Source organism: Hyalella azteca, unplaced genomic scaffold, assembly GCF_000764305.2.
Source record: "Hyalella azteca isolate HAZT.00-mixed unplaced genomic scaffold, Hazt_2.0.2 contig4602, whole genome shotgun sequence".
In the NCBI taxonomy this organism is placed as follows: domain Eukaryota; kingdom Metazoa; phylum Arthropoda; class Malacostraca; order Amphipoda; family Hyalellidae; genus Hyalella; species Hyalella azteca.
Genome location: NW_025934815.1, coordinates 88138 through 116082, shown reverse-complemented (window position 1 = coordinate 116082; position 27945 = coordinate 88138). Strand labels below are relative to the sequence as shown.

Below are 27945 nucleotides of genomic sequence, written 5' to 3'. Positions count from 1 at the left end.
AAAGATGTACGAAGCTTTATTTTGACTATAGGCTTAAAACATCGTCGGTAAAGCTGTTCGGAATGCAATACAATTGACTTAGGAGTACAATGAAATAATTGAAGTCAAGTATACACAAAAGAATATTGAGGAACATTCTTTACAATACACTAACTCCCGAGCCAAATGAAGTTTTTAAAAACACCATCAATTACATTGATGAAAAACTAACACGTTCTTTGCAGTGACGCGTAATTCTCGCCGACTGTCGTGACGGTACAAATGCTTTACCGCACTGATAGTTCATAGGAAATGAGCACGAATATATTTGATATTCATTTTCTGTTTCCGTGTCGAGATTACGGGTCCCATGGACGTTATGTTCATAATACGCAGTCTCGAGTTCTTACTACTAACAAAATTTCATAAATTGTATTAATAAATGATCATTTTAATGGCAACAGCTTGAGATGAGCCATAAAAGCGTTAACTTTCGCATTGGTAGGGAAACTGTATCGCCTTTACTTGAATCACATATGAGATCTAAACGACAAATTAAAATGCCTATTTTGTACGTAGCACCGTACATGATAAATAGGATTTGCTCTCGCAGTTGATTTCTGCACGATACGAGCAGTTGAAGCGTAGCAAACAACTGTCTAACTTCTCAGAAATGAAGTAGAGCTGGTTTTTTTAAAAACGCAATGAAAAGAGTTCGCTACTTCAGTCAACAAGTGAACACAGCACAATTGAAGTAGAGAAGGACCCTACTGAATAAGTACAACATTCTCAGCTATGGAAATGAGCACCAGATACAGGCGGGATTAACAACTAGTATTCTATTTTAAGGCACATTTACTTCAAGTATCTACAAATTTAAGTTTTAAAATCAATATGAATTGCCATTTACATGGAAATATTTCCATGAATCATGTGGGGCAGAAGACGATGTAAGGAAACATCAGCACATTCCCTGCAATTCCTGAGTTACCACAAGCAGCGAGATGATACGAGCATGTTACTACGGGTATGTTGCTACGGGCATGTTGCTACGGACATGTTGCTAAGGGCATGATGCTACGGGCATGTTGCTACGGGCATGTTGCTACGGGCATGTTGCTAATGGCATGTTGTTACGGACATGATGCTACGGCCATGTTGCTACGGACATGTGCCCTCCAGCACCACCAGCGTCTCCTCGTCGTGCCCCGCCAGCAGCCGTAACGCGCCCTGGTGGGTCCCAGGGGCGCGGGGTCGGAAGTAGACGGGCACGTTCACGAAGTGGCCAACTTTCACCAGGAACTGCGGGTGCTTCACGATGAACGCGTCCACGCCTGAAGTGACTGCTGCCGTCACCTGCAACCCAAGACATATTTCAAGATATTGTTCCAAGCTGCAGCTTAACCGCTGTAATTTTTCATTCAAAATTAATCAGTAGTATCAAAAACATTTCTAAACGGGCCAGAGTCTCTCATGTTACACATGTGCGATGAATTTATTTAATTTTCATGTATAAAAAAATTCAAAATTTTTTAAATATTTAAAACAAAATTTTTCAAATTTTCAAAATTTTTCATTCTGTCAATTGATTCATGTATTATTTCCAATTTTGCGCAAGTGTGCAAAATTTCAGATCGATTGGGCATGTAGAAGTGTGTTACATATCGCTCATAAGATTTGTAGCAGACAAACAAACCAACAAACAACAAGAAATGAAGTTAAAGAGAAGTTTTGTAAAAATGCAAGTTTAGTTTAAAACTCGCATAGAATTTGGAATGTGCTATAATATCGACAGCCGCAGCTATTAGTACAACCTACTTGCAAAATTAATATAAAAATTGAACATAAATGAAAAGGCTACCTGTTTGTTGCTGTTGGACAAGTTCTTGAGTGGGAGTTTAATGTAGCTCTGCTTCCCAGCTCTTGTGATGGGAAACTGCATTTTCGTGAGTCCAACCTCAAGTCCCGATATGCCCGTCCTGCAGGCAAAGGAAGCATTTAAGAGATTCACCATAAGAACTTTCAACAAAGATTTAAAATTACCGTATTTCATTGATCGTGAAGATATGTAAAATACATAGATTTATGGCTCGCACAAGAATAATGGACTCTATTCGAGTCCATTCTATTTTAGGCCCCATTCCCAGTCTTGATTCCCGCAGTCACATCTTCATTTCATCCTCGCAATTCCTACTTTATTCCTGCCTAACTTCGCACTATTTTTGCGCCCCCTGACATTCTGTTTACAACTCAATAGCGTATCCTACTGAGTCGGGAAACCTCTTTAACCTTTCTACAGGACGCTGGTTCTCAATTATTTATCATCATTATTTTCAGGAAAGGCTTTTCTATAATTTATTAACGGAGTTTAGATGAAACAAAATAAAACGGACATAAAATTTAGAAAAAAAGGAAGTTGCAACGAAAATACATGGAAATATTGTGCGATACTCCACAAGGGCTTCCGTAGCTTCATAGGAACTCGTCATGTGATCTTCAGCGAAAAAGAACATAAACAACATTGAACGATCACTATATTTCTCGGTAACAAATGCAGTTTCCCAAGTTATAATTAATCGTGAGTTCACTTTAGCAATTACCATGTGTTTACAGACTGACCGTTTTTCAGGAAGATCATTCGCAGGTCTGGCGCCGGGCAGGCACGTCACTTTCACGAACTGCTCCGTCCTGTTGCACTTCACCTGTAGTTTCATAAAGAATCTTTTATTATATATAACTTACATCACAGCCTATCGTATAAGAATTCAGTAAAAAATCAAACCATTTTGCCTCACTGGACGTTGAGTCTTTGCTTCCTTTGCTTCGTTATTTGGAATCAAAAGACGAAATTTCGTCGGGACTCTGCACAATTAACGCACGCATGTTTAATGTTGCCAGGCTGTACGATAAGAGGTTAAATAAATAAAAAAATTTTACTTTTGTGAGTTGAAATTCCACTAGCTTATGAACATCGACTAACACAAAGACGGAACATCGGAGCTGCTGAAAGCATCAAGGACACGCACACGCTATCCGACACAGACAAGTGTCGCAACTAGTTCTTCAATGCAGATTGCAACAAAAGACCCCGGTACACTTAGTTCGCGGTACAATTTTCTTCCAAACGTATATCACCAATGAGACAGAGGCGCCAATAATTGAGAAGATTGCTGGCTCAAAGCTATGAGTAATTGTTTGAAATTTTGCACAACAGTTCATCTAGAGTCCTGGTTCACCAGGAAATGCAGAATTTCATGCAAGTTATACTGCATTTCTACCTCATCTCCTTGGTAAATGGATGAGAACTAATGCACTTGTTTGTATGCTGAATCTCGAACACATTCCCTGGTGACTGCGCTCATTGCAAATATTCGGCACTTCTAATGAGCTACTTTTTTTAGGGAAGGTCATCTTCCCACAAAAAAACACGATTTTTTTGAAAATATGATCTTTGCATAACATAGATCGTATGTATGACTTTGCTGAAATAGAGCGCTCATTTCTAGAAATATTCAAAGAAAAAGTCGCATTTGGAAGAATATGTCAGCCCATTTGCTTGAGCAAGTGCGTCGCACACGCGCTTGTTAGCTCCCGACTGCGGTCACATGGAGAGCTCGCCATTCCTGTTATATATTGCAGAAAGTTTGTTGGCGTCTTGAGCCTGGTACCGTAAATATACACGGGCTGTTCGGTCATTGCCTTTATGTATATTTATGGGTATTGCCTGCAGCTGAAATTTTTGTATTAATAGAAGAATTACGCGGCACTGCAAAATGGAGAGCACGGATGATTGAACAAGCGGAATGTGATTTTTAGTTTGGTACGCCGAAAGCCTCTTAAAAAATTGAATAGTCCGAGTTTGATTTGAATTAGGCACTAGAGTCATGTAATGTCGATTGATTTCACAACTAGGTATGCACTAGAATCGGGATGACAGGATTCGGACAAGATGATGATAAGGCTCTCAAATTTCAAAACCGGGATGAGCAAGCTGTTAGTATTCAATAAAAACCGGCCATACATGCACTAGCGTCCACACCCCAGCAAAGAAGCTCCGTCGCAGCTACGCATTAAATGTTTTAACCTCGAGGTTTTCCCGACAGCAACACGGTCACATTTGCGCAACAGGTATATTGCATTATCAATTGCATTTAATTTTTGAATTTATTTCTGCATTGACAATTAAATTTGATCGAGGGTTCTGGGTTCTTCTAATGTTTAATGGTGGAAACTTTTCAAGTTCATGTACGTTAATTCCAAAGCCATCACTATGCATCCATGCGTACTGCAAGTCAAGAAGTGATTTACTGTTAATGGTAGATCATCACAATTGAAGTTAAACAATTCCAATAATACCGGCGCTAATATATGACATGATATATATAATATAACATGACATACTATAATATGACATGACAAGAACAATGAACGTTACTCTCAGATATATGACCGGGTCATATTGTCCAAATAGTGACACACTTAGTGCAAGTAGCAGTGATACTTCTTTTTTGGTGGCTCACCATGGGTCAGAGTGACCAACCGGCTAAAAAGTGTATCAATATTAGGACTAATTTCACTCATATTTCTCGCAGTGTACGCACGGTGAGGAGAACATTACTACATATTATAGTATATGACATAATATACATAATATGACATGATATATAATATAACATGACATGATAAGAACAATGAACATTACGCACGGTGAGGAGAACGAAGGCGGGGGAGTGTAGCTGCTGCAGCAGCCGTAGCCGCGCGCTGGCCGAGCTATGGGCGGTGACATGTAGCGCTACGGGCTCCACGAGGAGACAAGAGTGGGAACACGTGATCTGAGGGAGACAAGAGTGGGAACACGTGATCTGAGGGAGACAAGAGTGGGAACACGTGATCTGAGGGAGACAAGAGTGGGAACACGCGATCTGAGGGGAGACAAGAGTGGGAACAAGTGATCTGAGGAGAGAGAGGTAAAATACTCCCGCGTTATTTAACTACCATAAATTAGTCAAGAATTGCCGCTCTGCATTACTTAGAGAAAGTCATACGACGATGAATATCATTTCCAGTGAGATAAAATGTCATGGGTCTTAGCGAGTTACCACATTTTTAGCACTTCCATGAAAAAACTGACCAATAAAATGGCAGCAGATTACGTGGAGTTTTGCTGGAGCAACACGAAGTTAAAGATCAAATTGATTGTACTAACAAATTTTTACAAAATTCAATTTCTCCATAGAAACCAAAACCAGCATTTGCAAGACGCCAATGGCGTTCCAGCGGAAGTTTATGAACATCATTGTAAGGTCACAGGTAAAATTTGTGTTATGTTATAATGAAACTCACCTGGAAGTTGAGCTGTAGATTTGTTTTATTTACGAGCACCAGCGCAGCGGTGACACCAAACTCAATACTGAGTTCGTCAGGGTACACCTCAAAGCAGGCTTCCTCTTCATCTCTGCAAGTACAAAGACAAATAATCTTCTGACGCTCGTAAAGAATGTGCACCAATTTCACAGCAGATTTCAAAACCGGATGGCATTTGATCAGCGAGCGCAGCAAGAAATGGAGTGACGCTTACACTGAGCATCTTAAGGTCGGTCATGTAAGCTAAGTCAACGTAGGTTTCATCTTACGACGGTCAAAAACAGAAGGGATGAGATATGCAAGTGACAAATTACAAGCTTTGGGGACAGGTAAATTAAACAAAAGATCAACAACCAAATGTTGATTATATGAATAAACTAGAAAAATTAATAGCGAGAATCCGGCTGGTGTATCTCAATAGTCTTCCTTACAGTAACTTTGAAGTTATTTGATCGAGACAGAATCCATCATGAAAGGATAGCAAATAAGACAAACGCTTGATCTGATGAAAATGAATTAGGTTTATGACTGAATTCAAAGCATCGGATATCTAAACGAAGCCCTTTTGTCCAACTAAGGAGCGGTTGAAGCAATTATTTGTATGCAAGCGATGGATAAATTACTCACTGTGAACGGTTCTCCTTGTCTACGCTGTCGTGAGACGTCCAGCCGGAGGGTTGTAAGGCTCTTCCAGGCGCAGGTACGTTAACAGCCATCGAGTTTTTCAGTACGCGCTGCGGTGACATCAGGTTATTGCTGATCTCAGCACAGGTCGCGCCCACGCAAGACGCCTCTCTGTTTTGACGAGTAAGGGCTGTCTTATCCTTGTTACTGTCACTACACCGCACGTTCAAGTTGTTCTCATCGCTTTTCCTATTAAATTTGATGCCGGCGCCATAGTTGCTTTCCATACTCCGGAGATCAGTAGAGTCCACAGTTTCATCGCGTTCTGAGTCGCTCTCACTAAGAAATGGTTTCCCAGCAGCTGTTTGAGCGTTACTGGGTGGCCAATTCGTGCTGCCACTTTTCAGAGCAGGCTGACCACGTCGCATCTGCCCCGTGTCCGGAATGGCTCTGTTGGTGAACTCATCAGAATGAGAAGCACCTGATTTATTCAAGTCGTTACTAGCGGTGGCGGGAACAATAACGTTCTTCTCCAGAGCATGAGTTCGGGTTCCTGAATCATGGGTAGCGGCGACCTGCTGATTACTTAGCTTAGCCAAGTTTTTGTAAGAGACATCACTACTGTCCAGTGAGTCATCGTCTCGCGTGGGGAGCAAGGTATTCTCCGCCGACGACGAGCTTGATGACGAGCTGTAGGCTGATGCAGGGAAAGTGTTGTTTGTAACGCAAGACGTTGTGGGAGTCAACGTTTGGCTTAACGTCGAGTCGGCGTTGAGAGGCGAGAAGAAAGTCAACGAAGCCTCGTGGTTGCCGCTAGGAAGAGCGCTGTTCACCACAGGTACCTGATAGCAATGAAAATTACTTAGAGCCCTTATTAGAAAATGTAACTCAGTACTCACTGCAGTGAGTGACAGTGAGCGCATTTTCTCGTCGACAAAAACTTGAGGTCACGGACGGACAGACAGACAGAAAGACGGACATGACGAGCAAAATAGTGCATTTTTTTCATAAATGAGAAAATGCGCTAAAAATTGCATAGCAGGGAACAAGAATGAAAGGATTTTGATACGAACCTTTGTTTGAAGATCGTGTAAAGAATATCGGGATGAAACTGAATAAAAAATGAAAAAATAACTCGGTAGGTACTCACTCCAGCGGGTGATGGCGCATTTTCTCGTCCGTCCGTGACTTGAAGTCACGGACGGACATGACGAGCACAATAGCGCTTTTTTTCATAAATGAGAAAATGCGCTAAAAATAACGAAAAAATAATAACAATTAAAAGTTAGAGATTAGCTCTGTGCTGATTACAACTTCCTTACAAATACAGCCAATAAACGAAGTCCTGCAACGCAGTGAATTTCCTTCCTATGAACTCATACGCGAAAAAAAACATGCATTATATTTTAAATTTTTAAAATTTATTATTATACCTACATATTTTTAAAAATATTATACATATTTTTAAAAATATTATACATATTTTTAAAAATATTATACATATTTTTTTAAATTTTCCGTGCACCCGAGCGAACAATTGGACGAACGAATTTTCAACATAGGAACAATCCTACCACGAGCTCAACTAGGACTACAGCACACGAATCAAGGGATACGAATGCAAGAAACGAACGACGCAATGCAGTGCATCAAAGAAATAAATAGCCAAAAGAGGCTTATGCCCAACCTTGATATAGCGGCACGAAGCTAAGAATATTTTAGCGTCGTCAGGGTGCGATGGCAGCGAGTCGTCGATTGCGAGCGCCTTCTCGCCCCTGAGGGTGACGTTCCAGTCGGTGGGTAGCGCGCGGCTGACGCTGAGGGCGCGACTACAGCCCTCGGCAAGACGCGCTCTGTACCGGCGCCTGAGCAGCTCCTCGCTGTACGCTAGCAGCAGGCACCCCACGCCCGTACCGACTCCACGCCACACGTCTGCACAGGCGGCACACAGTTAAGCTACACATTCAATCTTTGGTTTACTGGCGGAAACTCTTATTATAAGGTCTTCATATACGATTGGTCTACTGACGGAAACAGTTATTATAAGGTCTACAAATACGATTGGTCTACTGACGGAAACAGTTATTATAAGGTCTACAAATACTTTCTATTGTTACTGATTAGGCTATAGAAATTTAATATGTGATTTATGATTTAGTTACATTGTTATAATTTTATTATTCATTGATCGACAATTGCTTTACTTAGTCAGGTAGTGTCCGAGGCGTCTTAGGCGTTACTCGCATTATTCGCCTATTTACATATATATAAGTTCTCGTATGAAATAGGTTACGGACAAAAATCGTAGAGACACTGAAACACGGGTGCATTTAATATTATTAATATAATATTATTAATATTCACATCCTACGCTAACAGGATAAATAAAATCCTAAAATCAAAGGTCACCTACACCTGCGGAGATGGCTGCAAAAAGATCTCGAACAATATTGTTAAATCATTCAAATAGGATTGTTCAATCAATCAAACAGGATTGTTCAATCAATCAAACAGGATTGTTCAATCAATCAAACAGGGTTGTTCAACCAATCAAACAAGATTGTTCAACCAATCAAACAAGATTGTCCAATCAATCAAACAAGATTCTCCAATCAATCCAACAGGATTGTCCAATCAATCAAGCAGGACTGTCCAATCAATCAAACAAGATTGTTCAACCAATCAAACAAGATTGTTCAATTAATCCAACAGGATTGTCCAATCAATCAAACAGGACCTGTCTCTTATACACATCTAAGTCCTGCAACGCAGTGAATTTCCTTCCTCCAAACTTGTACGCGATAAAAACGACTAACATGCAATACCGTACCTTACTAATTTTAGCTGAATCTGAGCGAACGATTGGACAAACGAATTATCAACACATGAACAATCCCACCACGAGCTCAACTAGGACTACAGCACACGAATCAAGGGATACGAATGCAAGAAACGAACGACGCAATGCAGTGCATCAAAGAAATAAATAGCCAAAAGAGGCTTATGCCCAACCTTGATATAGCGGCACGAAGCTAAGAATATTTTAGCGTCGTCAGGGTGCGATGGCAGCGAGTCGTCGATTGCGAGCGCCTTCTCGCCCCTGAGGGTGACGTTCCAGTCGGTGGGTAGCGCGCGGCTGACGCTGAGGGCGCGACTACAGCCCTCGGCAAGACGCGCTCTGTACCGGCGCCTGAGCAGCTCCTCGCTGTACGCTAGCAGCAGGCACCCCACGCCCGTACCGACTCCACGCCACACGTCTGCACGCACGACACACAGTTAAGATACACATTCAATCTTTGGTTTACTGGCGGAAACTCTTATTATAAGGTCTACAAATACGATTGGTCTACTGACGGAAACAGTTATTATAAGGTCTACAAATACGATCAGCAAATACGACGGTTAATGCATATGTAGACTAGGAGAAAATTTAGATGAAGTACCGGTATTGGAACTTCTATTGTTACTGATTAGGCTATAGAAATTTAATATGTGATTTATGATTTAGTTACATTGTTATAATTTTATTATTCATTGATCGACAATTGCTATATAAGTATTGCTTACCTATATAAGGTCTCGTATGAAATAGGTTACGGACAAAAATCGTAGAGACACTGAAACACTGGTGCATTTAATATTAATTTCCAGTTCACATCCTACGCTAACAGGAAAAATACAATCCTAAAATCAAAGGTCACCTACATCTGCGGAGATGGCTGCAGAAAGGAGATCTCAAACAATATTGTTCAATCATTCATATAGGATTGTTCAATCAATCAAACAGGATTGTTCAATCAATCAAACAGGAATGTTCAATCAATCAAACAGGAATGTTCAATCAAGCGGGCATACAATCGCTGAGGCTCAAAGGTTTGCGTACCGAAACAATTGTTCGCTCGGCAAGACGCGTGTTCCGGGGTGCGTGACAGAGAAAGAATCAGGGAGATAAAGTACATCATGGAATGTGAGCCGAAAAAAAAAACGAGGTAAAGTTTTCCCTCTCGTCAGCCATGTAATACCGACATGAAGAATACGTTACCCTGACTACGGCACCTGACAAGCCTCAGTCTCACCGTTGTCAGCAGACACAACCACCATCAGGTTCTGACACTGTCCGGGCGACAGCACGAGCTCCTCTGGCGTGACCATCACGCCCTCTGCACGCACGCTACACGACGAGTCTGCAGTGACCGCAAATAAAGTTATTATAGCAATGTTTCTAGCCTCATCAGACCTTCATTTAGTCTAAAACCAGACACGAGCGATTAAATTTATTTTACAGGTAATTAACCGACCTGAGTGGGCAGAGACGGCGACACACACGGCGCGGACGCCGGGGTTGGTGAGCGCCAGGTGCAGGATGGCAGGGGCGCCGGCGTTGGTGGGGTGCAACTGAAGCTGCTGGTCCGGCGTCTCCAGCGCCCCCCGACCTCCGTACCCCTGCAGCTGGATCTGCACACACGGGCAACGCGGGTCATATATGTCGAATACAGAACATTGTCGTGACCAATGCAAAGTTAAGAAACACAGAATGTTAATAAATTTTCTGAACGAAAAACATTGGATGGTAATGTATTTTCTAACCGAACATAAACTCAAGCTATGACCATTTGAGATTCATATTTTGCATGTTTGATTCAAGTTCCGATTTATGACCGTTTTTACAACAGTTCACAAGTTCTGTTGCCAATGTAACCAGTGAGCCTATGTTTAGCATTGAAGTTGATCACGAAGTCAGCACATGTATCGAACATCTTAGGAAGTATAGCAACAAGAAGCACTCACGCTATACTTGACCCTTTGGTTGACAAGGCCCCGGGGCTTGCAGACCAGCTTGGCGGTGTGAAGGTCCACGCTACTGGGGCAGAAGGCCACGACCACGGCAGCCACACCACCAGCAGGCACCACGATACTCGTGGCGTCTCGAGGCTCCGCCACTGAGAAGCACGGAGATCCTGCGACGTTGTAGCTCAGGACGAGGTCCGCGCTGTTGCGGTTACAGAACGACAGTTTCTGGTGCGTGACCGTCCCAGTATCTACACATCCAAACACCAGCCGCGTCTTGCTCGCTTCTATTGGGTATTGTAACTCCATAGCGGGAGCGGAGTCTTCACCTGTAAGTTCAGTGCCTTTGTCCTCTTTATTTGAACTCTCAACTTTGTCAGTCAGCCCGGTATTCGTATCGCTGAATTTATTGTCAGTCAAAACTGAAGATACCTCAACTGGAATTTCATACTCCAAACCATGAGGCTCGACCTGAATGACCACGGTAGCCGTGAAGCTCGTGACCTCCCCAAGGGGCGTGAAAACCACGACGGGCGACACGAGAGCATTCGGTTGGATGACCAGACGGTCGGGCACGATGGCCAAGGAGGCGCTGCAGCTTCCGTCGCCGCGCCCCGCGTCATCGCACCTCAGCTTCAGAGACAATGGTATGCACGATAAGTTCTTGAGCGTGAGAGGGGCTGAGGCGTGAGAGTCTACCTCAGCCTGTAGACGCAGGGGCACACAAGAGCGTGACAAGTGAAGGTGCACGGCCACCACGTCCACGCTCACGCTTTCGCTCGCCAGCACTGGCCGAGGGAGTACGCGCGAGTCGAGTTTAACTTGAAGTCTGCAGCTCATTTTTATGGTTTCCTTGGACTCATTACCGACGTTGCTCAAGTTCGGTGCCATGATCTGCATGCTGAAGGTGTTGGTGCCTGGCGCCAGATCACACGCGACTTCAAACGGTGACAAGACACCACCCTCAGGCGGCGACACTAGTCGGAACACGGGCTGCGAGAAGGCCTGCACGAGGCTTAGCACAACGCGCAGGGAGCTCTTTGTTTTGTTGTGCACTTCAAACTGCGCGTCGTATGTGAAGCCCTCGGGTACAGAACCAACTTCCAGGGGTCTGGAGTCTCCTATGGTAACTTGCGGTAGTGTTGCCGTGGCAGTGATGGGCACCACATGTGTCACGAGAGGCTCCTGTCTCCCTTGGTGCATCAGCTGCAGCTGTAGCGAGCCTTGAACCACTCCAGCGGCCCTGCAGGGAGGAGGTTGGAGAACTGATGAGTTCAGTCAATCGAAAAACGCAACTGAATTACTAAGATAAAAATAAAGCACTGTGTAGTTGTAGCGAATGCCGCTTATTCAAATAGCACCCGTAGGGCACATAGCCCATATGAAATCTATTTGTACCTGTTAGGTATTAGAATTTGAGTAGACAAAATAACGGATATCCCGAAAATAAGGAAGGCCATAGCTAACCAGGAACGATAGTTTGGACTTGTCGCTACGCTATCACTGTACCTTGACCTTCCCATGTTATTGTGGTTTGTATGAATACAGTATCTACCGTACAATCTATTCCTCCATCATTACTGTAAATAAATCTGAATGAATAAGAACCTGTTTGAAGTTATCATAATACCTAGCCACTGCACACTGTTCCAGTAGACTAATACCACGGTATTATAAGCAACCTAGTGGGCCTGAGGGTGACCGTGGCGAATGGTTCAGGAAAACAAGGATTTTGTGATGGTCTCCACCTCCACTACACCCATCCCAATTATTATTTGGGTTGGGTGTAGACTCGCGAATTTTACAGTCCCTTTATATTTTCAAACAGAAGCCTAGCTTAAATTCCGCACTCAGTTGCCAACCCCGTGAGACTGTTAACAGATAGGCCAATGTTGCTGTCTTATTTTTAGATGATTTGTCTTTTGTCAATTTAAGGTTGTAATGCCTGACTTTAAATTTTGGATCATAAAATGATTGGATTTACTTTCAAGGTTTGTCGAACTGACGATGGAGCTGGACTCAAAAACTTTTACTTTATAAAGATTTGGTTAATTTCTGTACCATCTTATTCATTTTTAAATTCCTTATCAATTTATGATTTAGGCAATCAAGCGACATTAGTACTTTACGTATCTTTGCATCTCAGAAAAGAAGGCATTTTGAAAGATCCCCTGTATGAAAATCCAATTTCCTTGCAGGATCATTAAATGGAGGTTTCCACAACAGCACTACGTACAGATGCCCAGCTCAGATACCTGGCACAGATGCCCAGCTCAGATACCTGGCACAGATGCCCAGCGCCCAGACGAGGTTCTGGCGAGGTGGCAGTATCACGCGCCCCTGCTTGAAGACGAAGGACGAGGCGACGACGTTCTTGTGGTTGAAAGTCTCGCTGATGACGGCGGCGTGCAGGTTGAGGGGCAGGTCGGTGGGGTTGTGCAGGGGGACGCTCAACCACGTGCTCACCCCCACCACGCAGCCCTCCACGCTCACGCGCTCGCACGTGCTCACGCAACCAGGCTCCTCGTACAGCGTCAGGTTGTGGAAAGCTGGTGAGGAGAAACTGAATTTTTAAGAATTCTCTTTTGGGGTGGGCGGTGTAAACGTTCAACAAAATAAGAAGCTCGGACAGTAACGGCATAGCAACACCTCCCATTGTGATGTGAGGGAAAAAGAGCATTCGATTTAACTTTGGAAAAAAATACCTACTTATCAAAAGCACATAGGTATGTATGTGCAAAGTATTAATGTTTCATAAGATGCAGACAAGTTTTATGTCTATTTATTTTCATAATATCAAATCAATTGATGAGTTTATTTTTCACCGAATTCCTGACACACAATAACAATATTGCTTTCATGAAAAATTCCTTCATATGGTAGGTAACAACCTAAGTCAACACTGATTGCAGGGATTTCACTTAAAACTTCAACTGACCTGGTGTTTCCTCCAGGTCCAGCAGCTCGTCCTCATGAGCGCCATTGAAACAGCTCTGCACACACTGCGACTGCTGCAGGCAGGGCTCCAGCCTGATGGTGTCGTCGAGACTAGCGCGCTCCGTGTCGTCCGTAACAAAGGGCGCGTCACGAGACGCTAGGACCTCATGACCCTCACGCGGAGGGGGCATGTTGGGCACATCAACTTCTTTCTGCACCGGCAAGCCCTTACTGCCTAACTGCCGGGAAGGAACATTCTGAGCTGCATGGTGAACAGAGCCGCATGCGGCTAATCCAGCGTCTTGCTGTGTTGTTTTTCTTAGCGCTTCCAAGTTGGCACGTCCAGCGTCTGCAGATGGTTTGGCGAACTTGCTCTTGATGGCTTCCTTCTGTTTTCGCAGCAGCTCGATCTCCATGCTCGCGTCCAGCACAGACTCCTGTAAGGTAGCGTTGACACTTGCCGTGCAGTCCGTGGCTTGCTCACTAACTGCACCCAACACAACAGACTGCATCGTGCCTGGCGATGAAGTGTCTCTCAAGTTCAAAAGAGCGTGCTTGATGGCATCTAAATCGCGCTTCGCTAGCTGCTCACGAAGACTTCGTGTCTCGTTTCCAAATGTTTTCTGAGAGACGCTTCTCTCAACTACAATGCCGCCATTCTTAGGATTCGACTCCGACAAGTTCGTCTGACTCTGAGAACGGAAATTACTCTGCGCTTCACAGAGCTTCGAAGGTCGACCGAATCTGTCATTATTTGCTAGGCGCTCTACTTGAGAGCTTGTCTCATTCGCGTTACATGTAGTCGCAGAGGAAGATTTTTTAAGTAACTGTTTATGAGGCGGATGAATTTGACTCACATTTTCTGCGCGTTTAGTGTCTTGTAAATCAGAGTGGCTGGACGTCACAGGAACTCTGGCATAAGAGAGGCCTTCAGTAGTAGGAGGGGCTACTTGTTTGCTACACTCGCGTGCGCGAGAGCCGACGGCCTTCAACTCTTCTGAAGAAGGCGCTTCTCGGCCAAGACGTAACTCGTTAAAACATCCTCCAGAGGCTGCGACGGCACCTGCCTTCTGTACACCAGCGCTCGTACAAACTCCCAGCTGTAACTTGGATGCATGAGAATACGATTGACTTTCCATATTTACATTACTTCGTCCATCAGCATTGGTCAGAATTTCAGCTTGACGAACATTTGACTGGAACACACAAGCACTCTCAGATGCCACAATGCCTCCACCTCTCGAATTAAGCCTATTTTCCTCACAAAGGTCTTTAGATTGTGGCCGTTCACAACTAGCGTGGCCTTCTGCTGTGGCAGTTTCGAAGCCCTCCTCAAGAGACTGGTGCGTGGAGTGTTGGTTGTGTGTCTCAGGACGCTGCATGCCGAAGCTGGGGCGCTGGCTGCTGCCGCTGAGGGAGCCCAGGGCGAGGCTGCCCGCCATCAGGTACTCGTCCACAGGCATGCGCCGTACCCCCGCCTGCCTGCCGCCCAGCCACGACTCCCTGCACAGACACATGTCACGTCACCAGCAGAGCTGACATGGGTCTTATAATACATGAGTATTTTAATACACGTCTTGTACGCATGATGTGCTGTGATACTGTGGTTTGTATTATAATACACGTCTTGTACGCATGATGTGCTGTGATACTGTGGTTTGTATTTTAATACACGTCTTGTACGCATGATGTGCTGTGATACTGTGATAAGTTGATATACCACCATCTCACTTTAGCACCGTACTGCTGCATGTTACTGCACCACGGTACTGCTGCATGTTACTGCACCACGGTACTGCTGCATGTTACTGCACCACGGTACTGCTGCATGTTACTGCACCACGGTACTGCTGCATGTTACTGCACCACGGTACTGCTGCATGTTACTGCACCNGTCCGGCATTGACAGGGCGTGATTCATTGTCAAGGATGGTGTTGGGTTAAAGATCTAATAGCCGCTTCACGGCCTGATTTATAATAAAGATGTAGGGCCAACTGATCTAATCTTATGTTTTCAATAGAGCAAATGATATGAAATGATTTTTATAAATTGATCCAAATGATGTATAATTGAGTTAGTGATCGATAACTAATTCCAAATTGATTAAATGATTGTTAAACTCGCTAATTGATCTCAGAGAAACCAATGACAAATTCCAAGTACAACGATTGATCAATTAATCTCTTCTCGGTATATTGATGTGATCTTCATTATTTACTTAATAGATGCCGCATGATGACGTACGCATGACGTCATCCGCCTCAAGTTTTCTGCTGGCCCTTCATTGAACGAAATAATGGCGGAATTCACGCAATTTTTATTTTCTGCACACGGTTGATCGAATAAATTATTTTTTATATACAGTTTTTGTCTTTCCGCCATAAAATTTTCGTTAACTTGAACAAAAAACCAAAAAACTTGAACAGAAAAAACCAAAAAACTTGAACTAAAAACCAAAAAACTTGAACAAAAAACCAAAAAACTTGAACGAAAAACTTGAACAAAAAAAAACAAAAAACTTGAACGAAAAACCAAAAAACTTGAACGAAAAAACAAAAAACTTGAACGAAAAACCAAAAAACTTGAACGAAAAAACAAAAAACTTGAACGAAAAACCAAACATCTTGGCGTGCAGGGCTGGCGTTGGCTTGGCTACCTGACGGTGATCTCGTTGACCTCGCAGAGGCCGGTGATGTCAGCGGAGGGCGGCAACATGAGCGTGCTGCAGAGGCGCTCGTCTTCCGCCAGCTCGTCGATGTCGAGCGCACCGAACTGCTCGTCCTCGAGCAGCTCTGCGACCTGCGCGGCCTCGTCCTGCTCCTCCGACATCAGACCACCGCTGCTCAGCTGGGGCTGGTTCCAAGGCCTGCAAAGGATGGAATAAATAAGCTAAAAATGCCATCACAAGCTAAGCTAGACAAGCTAAGACACAGAACAACTAAGGTAAAATAATGCGTAACTTCAATGAAATTATATAGAATAGAGAGAATATCGATGGACATTATTGAAAAGCAAACTTTTGCAGGTGCTTCCCCTTGGCTACTCTGTGAATTCCTAGCGCCCCCTCCCCACAGACACATATGGAAACAAACACCTGGGAAAGGTTAAACACATATGTGCATTTCACGAATAAAAACCAATTTAGTAAACCAATACATACATTTCTTAGCAATTCTAACTGTTCCACCATCGCCCTCCTCCTAGATCTTTCCACCGCCCACTTTGAAAACTACTGCCTAAATCATTAGCTAACTTGGTGACACGGAATAACTGAGGTAAAATAATGCGTAACTTCAATGAAATGATATATAATAGAGAGAATATTAATGGACATCATTGAAAAACAACTTGGTTAGGCATAAAGTTTGCCAACTGCAAAGCGAGCTTGTCTTAAAGTTTACCAACTGCAAAGCGAGCTTGTTTGCCGACGTAAGAGACAATAAATATACGTATTCAATGTGTTACTCGCAATTAACTTCAAATAATTGGATAATATTTCTATTACTGACTCTGAACGCAATGTCATGTGGGTTCTGAACGCAATGTCATGTGGGTTGAAACATGTCTTCTTGAATGCTTAGGCATCTCATCTACGATGAGAGTTCGACTTAATAAATTGATGTTCAAGATCAAGTACATCGGTAACCTGAACTCTGCGCTATCATGTAAAGTAAATCATATACATTGCTTATAGGCAGACATGCCAAACTTCCTATCACTGATTAAATTTTCGCGGATCGCAGTTTATTGACTTCACTCTAGTGTGCCGGTTGCAGTTAGTTAACGTCCAGTTAGGCAACTAAAAATAACGGTGGCCTGAAGCTTTGGTTTCTGTCGATAGCTAAAATTTAATGATGTACCTCTTCAATTTCATAAGCTTTTAAACATAAGGGTGGTTATTAAATAATAATACTAACTAATGAGAAAATAACGAATGTGCCTTCGTCTTCGATACGTTTGAGTCGTTACTAATGTTGGTACGTAAGTGCCATCAATAAAATTTCCCGCAGAACAGGATTAATATGAAATGAGCTCGCATGCAACATCAAATAAATAAAAAAAAAACATTTAAAATACGAAATAAGTTCAATTCCACGTTTAGAACATAACTTACGGGAGAAAAATAATAAAAGGATCGGACTAAGAGAAGACAAAGATAGGTACATTTTAAGATCTTGATCTTGAAAAAAATATTGAGTTTTAACAATGAAAAATATAAAGAACTTAGGTAACATGGATGCCAAATAAAACTTGAAGTTATACTCTTTCATGTGGTTTTTATTTCATCTTTCTGCGTTCAAAACTTTTCGAGTTATAAGCCTTTACTTATAGCAAATTTTTTTTGGTCACCCTGTATAAGCAACAGGTGAGCACTTTTATTTTCAACACATATTATAGTTTTCAATAGTTTTATTAATTATTTTCAACACATATTATAGTTTTCAACAGTTTTATTAATTATTTTCAACACATATTATAGTTTTCAATAGTTTTATTGATGGTCTTTTGAGAACATATAATATGAAGACTTGAGCACGTCGCAACTCACACGTCGCTGGCGGTGTACTTCAGCAGCGGCGGCGCCGACCAGTCGTCCGCCTCGCCCTGCACACGCACGTTCTCAAGTCAGTTCACAATACACCAGTTCAGATATTAACACAACAATTAAAAAAACACATAAGTATTATAAAAAATAACACAGATGTACGGTATATTTGAAAATAACACATACGAATGATTAAAAATAACACGTGTATAATTGAAAATAACACATAAGAATAATTGAAAATATCACGCAACATTAAAATAATGCAATTTAACTAAGTCAAAAACGTCCTATTCCAGCATCCGCATCAAGCAGCGACATGAGAGTCCCTTGAACACTGCACTGAAGAATATTCCCAGCTCTTGTCTCATTCCAACTACAGCGATCAAAGAGCCTGCGCTCATACGGTCCATGCTTTATTACATCTAATACACAAAAAATATCCTGATAAAATATTACTTTCTAATAATTCACTGAGTAAATTTTTGATCGTTGAAAAAATTAGAAATCAAAGTCAATGTAGATGAAGATCACAGTGTTTAAAAGTGGAACTATCAAAGAAAACACAGATGGGCACATATGCTCCCATATTGCAGCACAGCTATGGGACTAAAAATCCAGCTTTTAACCCCAGTGCCGTTTATCAGTTATGTTCGACATTTCTAAAAAAATCCAGCTTTTAACCCCAGTGCCGTTTATCAGTTATGTTCGACATTTCTAAAAAAATCCAGCTTTTAACCCCAGTGCCGTTTATCAGTTATGTTCGACATTTCTAACTTAGATGCCACATGTATGTTGCTGCCAACCACTTTGGTAATAAAGCCAATAGAGGTCGAGAATATACCAGAGAATATATCTGAAAACATGTTTCAGGCTGCCCATGCCAGGATTATTTTTCATGATGGAAAAAGCACAAGACCATGGAAACCACGTTCGAGTTTAGTCCCAGAAAACGAATAGGTTCTTAGCATACGACTTTGGGTTGAATAAGAGTAATAGAATGAAGAGTACCGTATAAATATCCAATAAGATTCAAAACAGCTAAGATTGTCTTAGTGGGAACTTCAATCCCGCTATTTCACACCGGAATGGTCGTTACTTATCGCGACTGAGGCCACATGACTGACTGTGTGGAGACTGGAGGGGGGCGTGACTGAGGCCACAGGACTGACTGTGTGGAGACTGGAGGGGGGCGTGACTGAGGCCACATGACTGACTGTGTAGAGGCTGGAGGGAGGCGTGACTGAGGCCACATGACTGACTGTGTGGAGCATGGAGGGCTGAGGGGCGATGGAGCGCGAGAGGCCACAGGGCGAAGGCAGCAGCCACGTGGAGCTCGTGTCCTCAGCCACGCCGCGCAGGACGCTCAGCGACAGCAGCTCGCAGCTCACAGACTCGTCTAAAAATTACAAACAATTACAGTATAAATGTTTGTTGTATAAATAGAGTGTACAAAGATATTGCTCTATTCAATTTGCCGTTGATCCAATGTATAGTGGAAGAGAAAAGAGTACAGCCAAACATTGCTCTAAATATTGAACAATAAGAATTCTACGGCAATTATGAGAACGAAGATTTCAGCACAATAAAATGATAAAAATGAGTGATCAACTCAGATACCATTTCTGGTCATGAAGAATTGCCTCAGCAGTCAAACCATGAACGTAATTTCAATTGCTCAAAGCTTTTAACAAGCAAGAAGCTATCTGTGCAAACAAATTTCTAAACTTCATCAATAAAGTATTCAAATTCACCAGGAATTTAAAAGTAAAGAAAATTGCCAAAAAGTTCACCATTTCTTATAAGAGAAAACGTTTCGGAGTCCAGCTCCATCGTCAGTTCAAACCCTAGAACACAGGTACAAACAATTAGTATTCTAGGGTTTGAACTGACGATGGAGCTGGACTCCGAAACGTTTTCTCTTATAAGAAATGGTGAACTTTTTGGCTATTTTCTTTACTTTTAAATTCCTGGTGAATTTGCGACTTAAGCAGCCAAGTGATTTTAATACTTATATCCGATCTAAGTATTCAAATTATCTTGACACGCGCCATCTAAAAATGAAAAAAAAAACAAGTGGTACAGTTAGTTTTCTAAGAAGTGCGACTGGGTGTACCACCCTTATAGTCTCCCTTCAAAACAATCGAGAGGAAAAAAGACAAAAACACAGGCTATGAGGCGATTTGCTGAGCAATCTTCTTAATTTTCAGTTGCAAACTTCTGAGAGCTGTTAGTATAATATTCGGCCATCTCCCTTCCCGTGTAGAGATCGGAGTAAAATTCTATTTCTAAACAATAAGAAACACTCGAGAGCAATGAATTTCTTCCACTTGTGACATTACAACGCGAACGCCCTAATTTATTGTACTGTTTGATTGACATTGATTGCAGGCGTTGACTGCACTATAATAATTCTTAACGCCAAACTTGCAACGAATTTGGTAGAAGATCTGAAAATGATTCCTAACTCAAGAAGTCAACTTAATGAACACTTAAATTTCCTTTTCCTGTGTGCATACAAAGTAACGCTTCTTTATTCCATCTTCTCTCACACGTAATGGCACCGTAGTTCAAAACTTGCCAATGGACGATAAGCAATGAGAGTGTACAATGTATATTGCACCCTCACACAAGTTAGCGAAGAAGCAACTCATATCAGTACCATTCTAGTGCAGTAGGAGTGTGGGATAAGTTTCATCTACCTTGCGCATCGTCGACAGTTCTAGGCACAGCTTGCGTAGGACGTGCGCAGCTGGAGTGCACCTGGAGACGTTCAGGAGCCTGGAGCTCATGTGTTCTGGAGTCATGACATGGAGGTGGGAGCGCAGGCTCTGCAACGGCCTCCTCGAGCCTGGGCATTCTTTTGGCCTCCCATAAGCGCTGTTTGAAGCTCTGAAATCATTCAGAATATCGAGGTAGACGCGATAACAAATACTAATGTCAGGAACTGAACATTTATAAAGATAAAGTTGCCCATTAAATAGCAAATATTTCATGAAGTTAACTGCTGGTCATGTTATCCTTGTAAGATTATGCCCGCTTTGACACGAGCGACAACTGTTGTCAGGGAGACAGCGTTCTAACTCGTCTCATCGCCCAAGAAGAAGCTCCTATCTTTATTTCACAACAGTATTGACACATCACCGAGTTACTATATTGGCCTCTATAACTACAAAAACCTTTCATACATTAGTTATAAAGAGCTTTATTTTTAGAGCTGGGATGTGAAAATAAATAGTTTGAATTTACCCGACCCTCTACCTAGTGCTCACATAATTTAGAAAGAATGTTAGAAGAGTCAATAGGGAGCGGACAGAATTTTAGAAAGGTCGAAGACATAATATGAAGAGGGTTGAATCTTGACTCAACTAACACCTAAGATGCAGGTTCCAACCCACCACTTCAACGGAATAGCCATTTTCATTGACTCAAATCATGATTTCCAAACCTTTGGTAATCCTAACAACTTGTGGTCTAATTCAGACGGCTTACCTTTGGCGGAGAGATTTCTCCCAGCGCTGGGGGGACCTCGAGAAGGACCGGCGAGAAGACTGTCTGAGTTCGCCTGGGCTCCTCCGCGGACGAGATGATGCCTCTGGAGCTGGCTTGATGTAATGCTGGATTATTCTTGGCAGATTCTTGTCCCAGGCTGGCATGGTTAATGGGCACGAACGAAGGATTTTCTCCCCAGTTGCTCACAGGGCAGGACCTAGTGAGCGTTACTGGTTGTTTAGCTGGAGGCGCCGCGGCAGGATGCTTCAGAAGTTCATTGCGCGACTCAGACGGTTGAGTGGATTTTCGAGGGATTTGCGTTAGGTCAAAAGAATCATTTTCTTCAGTTGAATGTTGTGAATTGAGTAATTTGAAGGATATTGTGTCTTCGCCGATTTGAATGTCCTCTTTGCTGGGGAAATTAGACCCGCGGACGTGAGCTCGCTCTTGGACTTTGGCCCCGGCTTGAATCTTCAGTTCGAATTTGGCCATATGTTCAGCACACTTCCTCTCGATCAGATCTTGTCTGTAAAAATTAATGGATTTCAACATCGTTTAGCTCAGTGGTTCCCAAATTTTTTCAGGCTGGCGCCCTCTTTGGCTCCCCAATGAATTTCTAGCGCCCCCCCTCCTCCTCCCACAGACACATATACAAGTATTGCCATATAACTCGCCAATGAAGGCGAAATTCATAAAAAAATTTATGCGCTAAACATCACCATTAGGTCCTAATGAACACGTGTACCTAGTTTCATCTAGTTACGTTCATTACTTTGGGAGATATTTCTTGATCATTGAATTTTGAAATTGGCCGTGAGACCGGCCGTAAATTTGTCCGAGACGTAAACCCATGCAGGAGAAGTTCAAAAAATACAACTCAGTACTTACTGGAGTGAGTGACAGAGAGCGCATTTTCTCAAAATCGATGAAAACGTGAAGTCACGGACAGACGGACATGACGAGCGCAATAGGACATTTTTTTCATAAATGATAAAATGTGCTAAAAATCCAGATCTGGGTGGAAAACCCCATCGCTGGGAGTCATGTGCTGCACGTGTTGTGTACAAATCGTCAAACAAACGTTCGAACTTTCGGTCTTCGACTTCGGACTGCCGCCCCCTACCGCCCCCTTTCGTCTTCACCGCCCCCAAGGGAGGCGATACCGCCCCCAAGGGAGGCGATACCGCCCACTTCGGGAACCACTGCTATAGGTAGCTCATTGGCAGACTTCAATTTCATTCGTTCTTGAAAGAAGAGCATATATACACGCTAACTAAAAAACAGCCATAATACATTTCTACGGACTTTTTAATTCTATACAATCACCAGAGGGCAAACCCGTCCATAAGATATACCTACAGTGGGGGGGAAATCAATATTCGTACACTTGAAAAATCGTATTTTAATGTATGTAAGTACACAAACTTAACAGGAAAAGTGATTTAAATTATGTATAGAGACGCATAGTATTCGAAAATACTATCAAAAGAAATTAAATCTCAATGCTGTTGCATTGAGATTCAATTTCTATTGATGCTATTTTTGAATACAATGCGCCTCTATACATAATATAAATCACTTCTCCTGTTCAGTTTGTGTACTTACATACATAAAATACGATTTTTCAAGTGTACGAATATTTATTTCCCCCCACTGTATGAAATGAAATTAGTGTAGAAGTAGGGGAAATCGAGGCTATCTTTTAGTATTTTAGCGAGAAAGTTACGGTTTATTGTAAATTCAAGTTTCTCCTCCAAAAATGTCCTCTCCGGTTTTTGCTCGAGGGTTACGGGTACCTTTCTGCTGTCAGTCATTAAGCATCTGCTACTCGTTATCACGCTATAGAATTAAAAAATATATAACTCGGTACTCACTGCAGTGAGTGACAGAGAGCACATTTTCTCGTCGACGAAAACGTGAAGTCACGGACGGACAGACAGACAGACGGACGGACATGGCGAGCACAATAGCGTCTTTTTTTCCATAGATGAGAAAATGCGCTAAAAACGAGCAAACTAGCCAAAGGCGTTAGCTATGAAGGATCAAACAACAAGAGCAGAAGCGTTGTCATACAGGGGAGTTACCAGGGCAAAATTAACATTGGGAGTTTGATCGAACAGCCTAACAGAGACGAACGCATGTGGCTACTATTTAGCCGTTATAAACTCATCTTAAAAAGATTGAAACTGATGAGCCACAAGTAGGTACCACTGTACCCCAGCAATGTGACCAGGCATGACAACGTTTTGCAGAGCATGTATACCTGATCTGTGTTCAAATGCTTTACGTTGGAGATCACCTCGTGAAATTTACCTTCACACCCACCTAATGTTACCTATGTCCTAAAACACAGTAAAGGCTCTCGCTTTAGCCTTAGTTACTTGAATTTCAAGTATTAAATTGAGGAACGCCAGTCCGTGCTAAGCATAAGAATAATTAATACATTGATTTTTTTTATTTCACTTACCTACCTATATCTTCTTCAGTCTAATCACTATCCTGATGTTATATTTCTGCGAAATGTATCGAAAAGTGTAAGAAAATTAGAACGTTTTCGTCACAAATGAAGTGAAATGTATCAAAAAGTGTATGATTTTTAGAACGAGGAATTTAAAAGCAAAGAAAACGCCAAGAAAATTCACCATATCGATCGATATTGGAAACGTTTCGGAGTCTAGCTCCATCATCAGTTCGACTAAACAAAAAATGACTTAAATCATTTTATAAGTCAAAATAAAAAAAAAGATATAAAACCTAAGCAAGACCTAACATTATATCGAAATAAACAGGACTAGATCCTGTTCGGAGTCCTGTTTATTTCGATATAATGTTAGGTCTTGTTTAGGTTTTATGTCTGTCTTTGAATTTTGACTTATAAAATTATTTTATTCATTTTTAGTTTAGTCGAACAGATGATGGAGCTGGGCTCCGAAACGTTTTCAATATCGATCGATATGGTGAATTTTCTTGGCGTTTTCTTTTCTTTTATATTCCTTGTGAACTTGCGATATAAGCAGACTGATAATATAAAAAAAAATTAGAACGTTTTAGTCACAAATAAAGTGACATGTATCAAAAAGTGTAAGAAAATTAGAACGTTTTCGTCACAAATAAAGTGATTGTCCTAAAACACAGTAAAGGCTCTCGCTTTAGCCTTAGTTACCTACTTGATTTTCAAGCATTAAGTTCAGGAACGCCAGTCCATGATAAGCATAAGAATAATTAATACTTTATATTTGTTATTTCACTTATCTATATCTTCATTAGTAAAATCACTTTCTTATTAAATTTCGGCCTCATAATCACTAGGTACAATTTTTAATTTAAAATATCGAATTGTGAAGCAAACAATACCTACGTAGTTACTCTTTCTTTCATCAAACCCACAATCCCCAGAGATGAAGAGTAGTAAAGGAAAGTACGGTGAAAGACCAACCTGCATTGCCAGAACGCGGAACTCACACAAGTCACACAACACAGGAATCCACACACGCACAACACTTGCACGGCCAGAACGTTGCACTCACACAAGTCACACAATACAGGAAGCCGCACACACAACACCAGCAGTCACGCGAATAAACGGAGATAAAGATAGGCTGATCAGAAGGGAGCTATGCACAGACTGAGCCAGAGTTATTGCTGTAATGCCTTACTGAGCATAACACGAAAATTAAAGAAAATTAGAACATTTTCGTCACAAATAAATGGAATATATAAAAATGTAAGAAAATTAGAACATTTTTGTCAGAAATAAGTGGAATACGGTATATCAAAAAGTGTAAGAAAATTATAAGATATTCGTCACGAATAAAGTGAAATGTATCAAATTCGAGGAAGAAAGGTAGGTACTGTCAAATGACAAGGAGAGGACGCTGTTTGTGGTCACGCTGGTCTTTTTGCACTCTCATGCACACCCAAAATTGCTGAGAATTACATGCCACACTTACTACTATAATTCTTATCTCATTCCCCACTCCATTGTTCTCGCCTCCTCATAGAACCGTCACCATAATAATCCTTGTTCTCACCAAATTGGCTCACGCTCCGCCAACATATCCTCCAGAGTTTACTTCACAATCCCATTAAACACTCATACCCTCTCCTCTGATCCCTCTTATATGAATATTTCAATCCCCACGGCCAATGCACTACACTCAGGCTAGCTGCACTGCACACGAGAGGGCAGTGCAGCTAGCCTAACAAATCAACAAAGTAAGCGGGAAGAAAAACCAAAGCGGTAATGAAAAGAAGAATGTGCGAGGGATGAGAAATGATCAGGTAATTAGATGAAGGCTGCTCTATTCACCAGTCAAAAAAATTGTATACGTAAACAAAAAAATATAGGAATGATGGAATGATGGTAGCAACTTTTGCCAACGATATCATGATATTTTGCTTCAGATATCATTGAGAAATTTAGCCATGCTAATTATATCTGAAGCAGGTACGAGATAAAAAATGATCCAAGATGACATCTTGTAGAGGCTCTTAAGGACAAGCAAACGAGTGGGACATTAACAGGTGATAGTTACAAGGAGATTGACATAGTGCTAGAAGCAAGCATAGTTGCCAGGAGGTTTCTAGGACTGCTCTTGCCTACGAGAAAAACAGATTCACTTAAAAGTTGCTCTAGGCAACATGATGGACCTGGTTCATCCTCAGATATGCACATTGTTTGATTATATGTTGAACTTTTTCATCATATCTTGTTTCAATGGTGCAAGTTTTAGGATGGGGATGAGATAGATTTGTTGAATCTTCATACAAGCACTCTATTCAGAAGATAAGTAGCAAATGAAATTACCTTTACAGTCATGAATATATTAAAAACCAATTATTCTGATCAAGCATAGGCAAACATAAAACAATATAATAAACCACATGAAAATAATACATACCGTAGTTACATTTTATAAATGAGCTAATATAGGTATACTAAACTAACCTGGTACATTTATGTCCAGCAGTGGAGGCAGCACTGGGCTCCTCCATGATAAGAGTGTCATCTCTAAAGTTGGCCAGACCAAGCCCAGCTACAATGGTGACGTCAGGAACAGCCTGCAATATGTGATCATTATCAGCAACCAAAATACAATGCAACTGATGATTTCACAGTTGCAAGATTTATTTTTATTCTACATGTCAAATCACTATCACTGGTGAATAGCTACAAAATGGTTCAGAATGAGAGCCTTGAGGCTATAAATACTCCTACCATCACCAGATCATGAACTGGTTCATTACCATGGGCCAAATGTTATTCCATGAAATCCTAGCAGAATATTAAGATGCCGTAAATGTGACAGCAGCAAAGCCAGAGAATAAATGAGATTTTTTGAGACAATTATGAACTGTCAAAAATCAATGGTTTAGTTTTGTAATATTTCATCAATTCCAAAGGAATTGTCCATATTTCAAAACAATTGTGAATAATTTTTACCATATGCAATTTTTAGTGGCCTGCGTGATAAATTCTTGCATCTGAACAAAAAATACATAATTTGGTGACAATCTACGTACTATTGATAACAACTTGAAAATAGATTATCTTTATGTTTTAATTTGAATACAGCTTAATTGAGCTTATGAGACAAGACATTGATAAACGTTATTCACTTGTTGGGCAACAGGATATTAATTGGAAATGCCAGTACTGTCACTTTAAAAAAACTAACAAATTCATATCAGGATTGACAAAATTACCACTTTAAAAGCAAGAAAGCTTTGATTCATGAATAAAGAATAATATGGAATCTCAATTTACCTTTGTAGCAGGCTGACTCATCACAAAGTTTGCTTTCTAACACTGTTATTAGTTTACCAAATCACAAGAAGAAGCTTGTAACGAGCATTTAAACATAAATCTGAAAAGAATAAACTATTGAAACATTGTTCAGTGCACATAATATAAATAATATAGGTACATTTAAAAATTAGTTTTTAAAGACAACACTTCCAAAGAATCCAGTGTCTCCTATCTTAGAGATGTACAATGAATTTCTCATTTAATTTTTGAATATTAAAAATATTAATTTTTCAATTTTTTAATATATAAATTTTTTAATAGGTAAATAATTTTTTTCATAATTTATTCTGTTAATTGATTCATGCATTGCCTCTGACTTCACACAAGTGTGCAAAATTTCAGATCAATTTAGAAATGTGTTAAATATTGATTATAAGATTTGTAGCCTGCAGACAGACAAACAAA

The 27945-nt window shown here is 41.4% G+C and overlaps 1 protein-coding gene across 3 annotated transcripts; it reads right to left on the bottom strand.

Moving 5' to 3' along the window:
• On the bottom strand, positions 1 to 27593 carry LOC108676378. 3 transcript variants are annotated; one of them, XM_047880070.1, is made up of 19 exons: positions 27499 to 27593; positions 26680 to 26792; positions 21732 to 22257; positions 20942 to 21131; positions 19502 to 19638; positions 18243 to 18298; positions 16350 to 16559; positions 13694 to 15195; positions 13037 to 13304; positions 10756 to 11998; positions 10266 to 10422; positions 10044 to 10151; positions 8980 to 9224; positions 5971 to 6809; positions 5323 to 5434; positions 4686 to 4871; positions 2599 to 2681; positions 1841 to 1958; positions 1 to 1335 (listed from the first exon to the last, which is right to left on the bottom strand). In XM_047880070.1, the coding sequence occupies exons 1-19, from the start codon at positions 27517 to 27519 to the stop codon at positions 1141 to 1143; spliced, it is 6309 nt and encodes a 2102-aa protein (XP_047736026.1). In that variant the 5' UTR covers positions 27520 to 27593; the 3' UTR covers positions 1 to 1140. The 3 variants fall into 3 exon arrangements, with proteins under 3 accessions (XP_047736026.1, XP_047736025.1, XP_018019932.2); XM_047880069.1 differs by lacking the exon at positions 8980 to 9224 and adding an exon at positions 7655 to 7899; XM_018164443.2 differs by lacking the exon at positions 8980 to 9224 and adding an exon at positions 7655 to 7899 and having other exon boundaries at positions 4686 to 4811.
• Positions 27594 to 27945: the final 352 nt, after the last annotated feature.

Coding starts and splice junctions, on each gene's coding strand:
- LOC108676378 (XM_047880070.1), bottom strand. CDS start 27,519: ATGAGTCAGCCTGCTACAAAG. Junction 6,810..8,979: donor CTTCGTGCCGCTATATCAAG/GTTGGGCATAAG, acceptor CATTGCTATCAG/GTACCTGTGGTGAACAGCGC. Junction 2,682..4,685: donor CCGCCTTCGTTCTCCTCACC/GTGCGTAATGTT, acceptor ATGAAACTACAG/GTGAAGTGCAACAGGACGGA.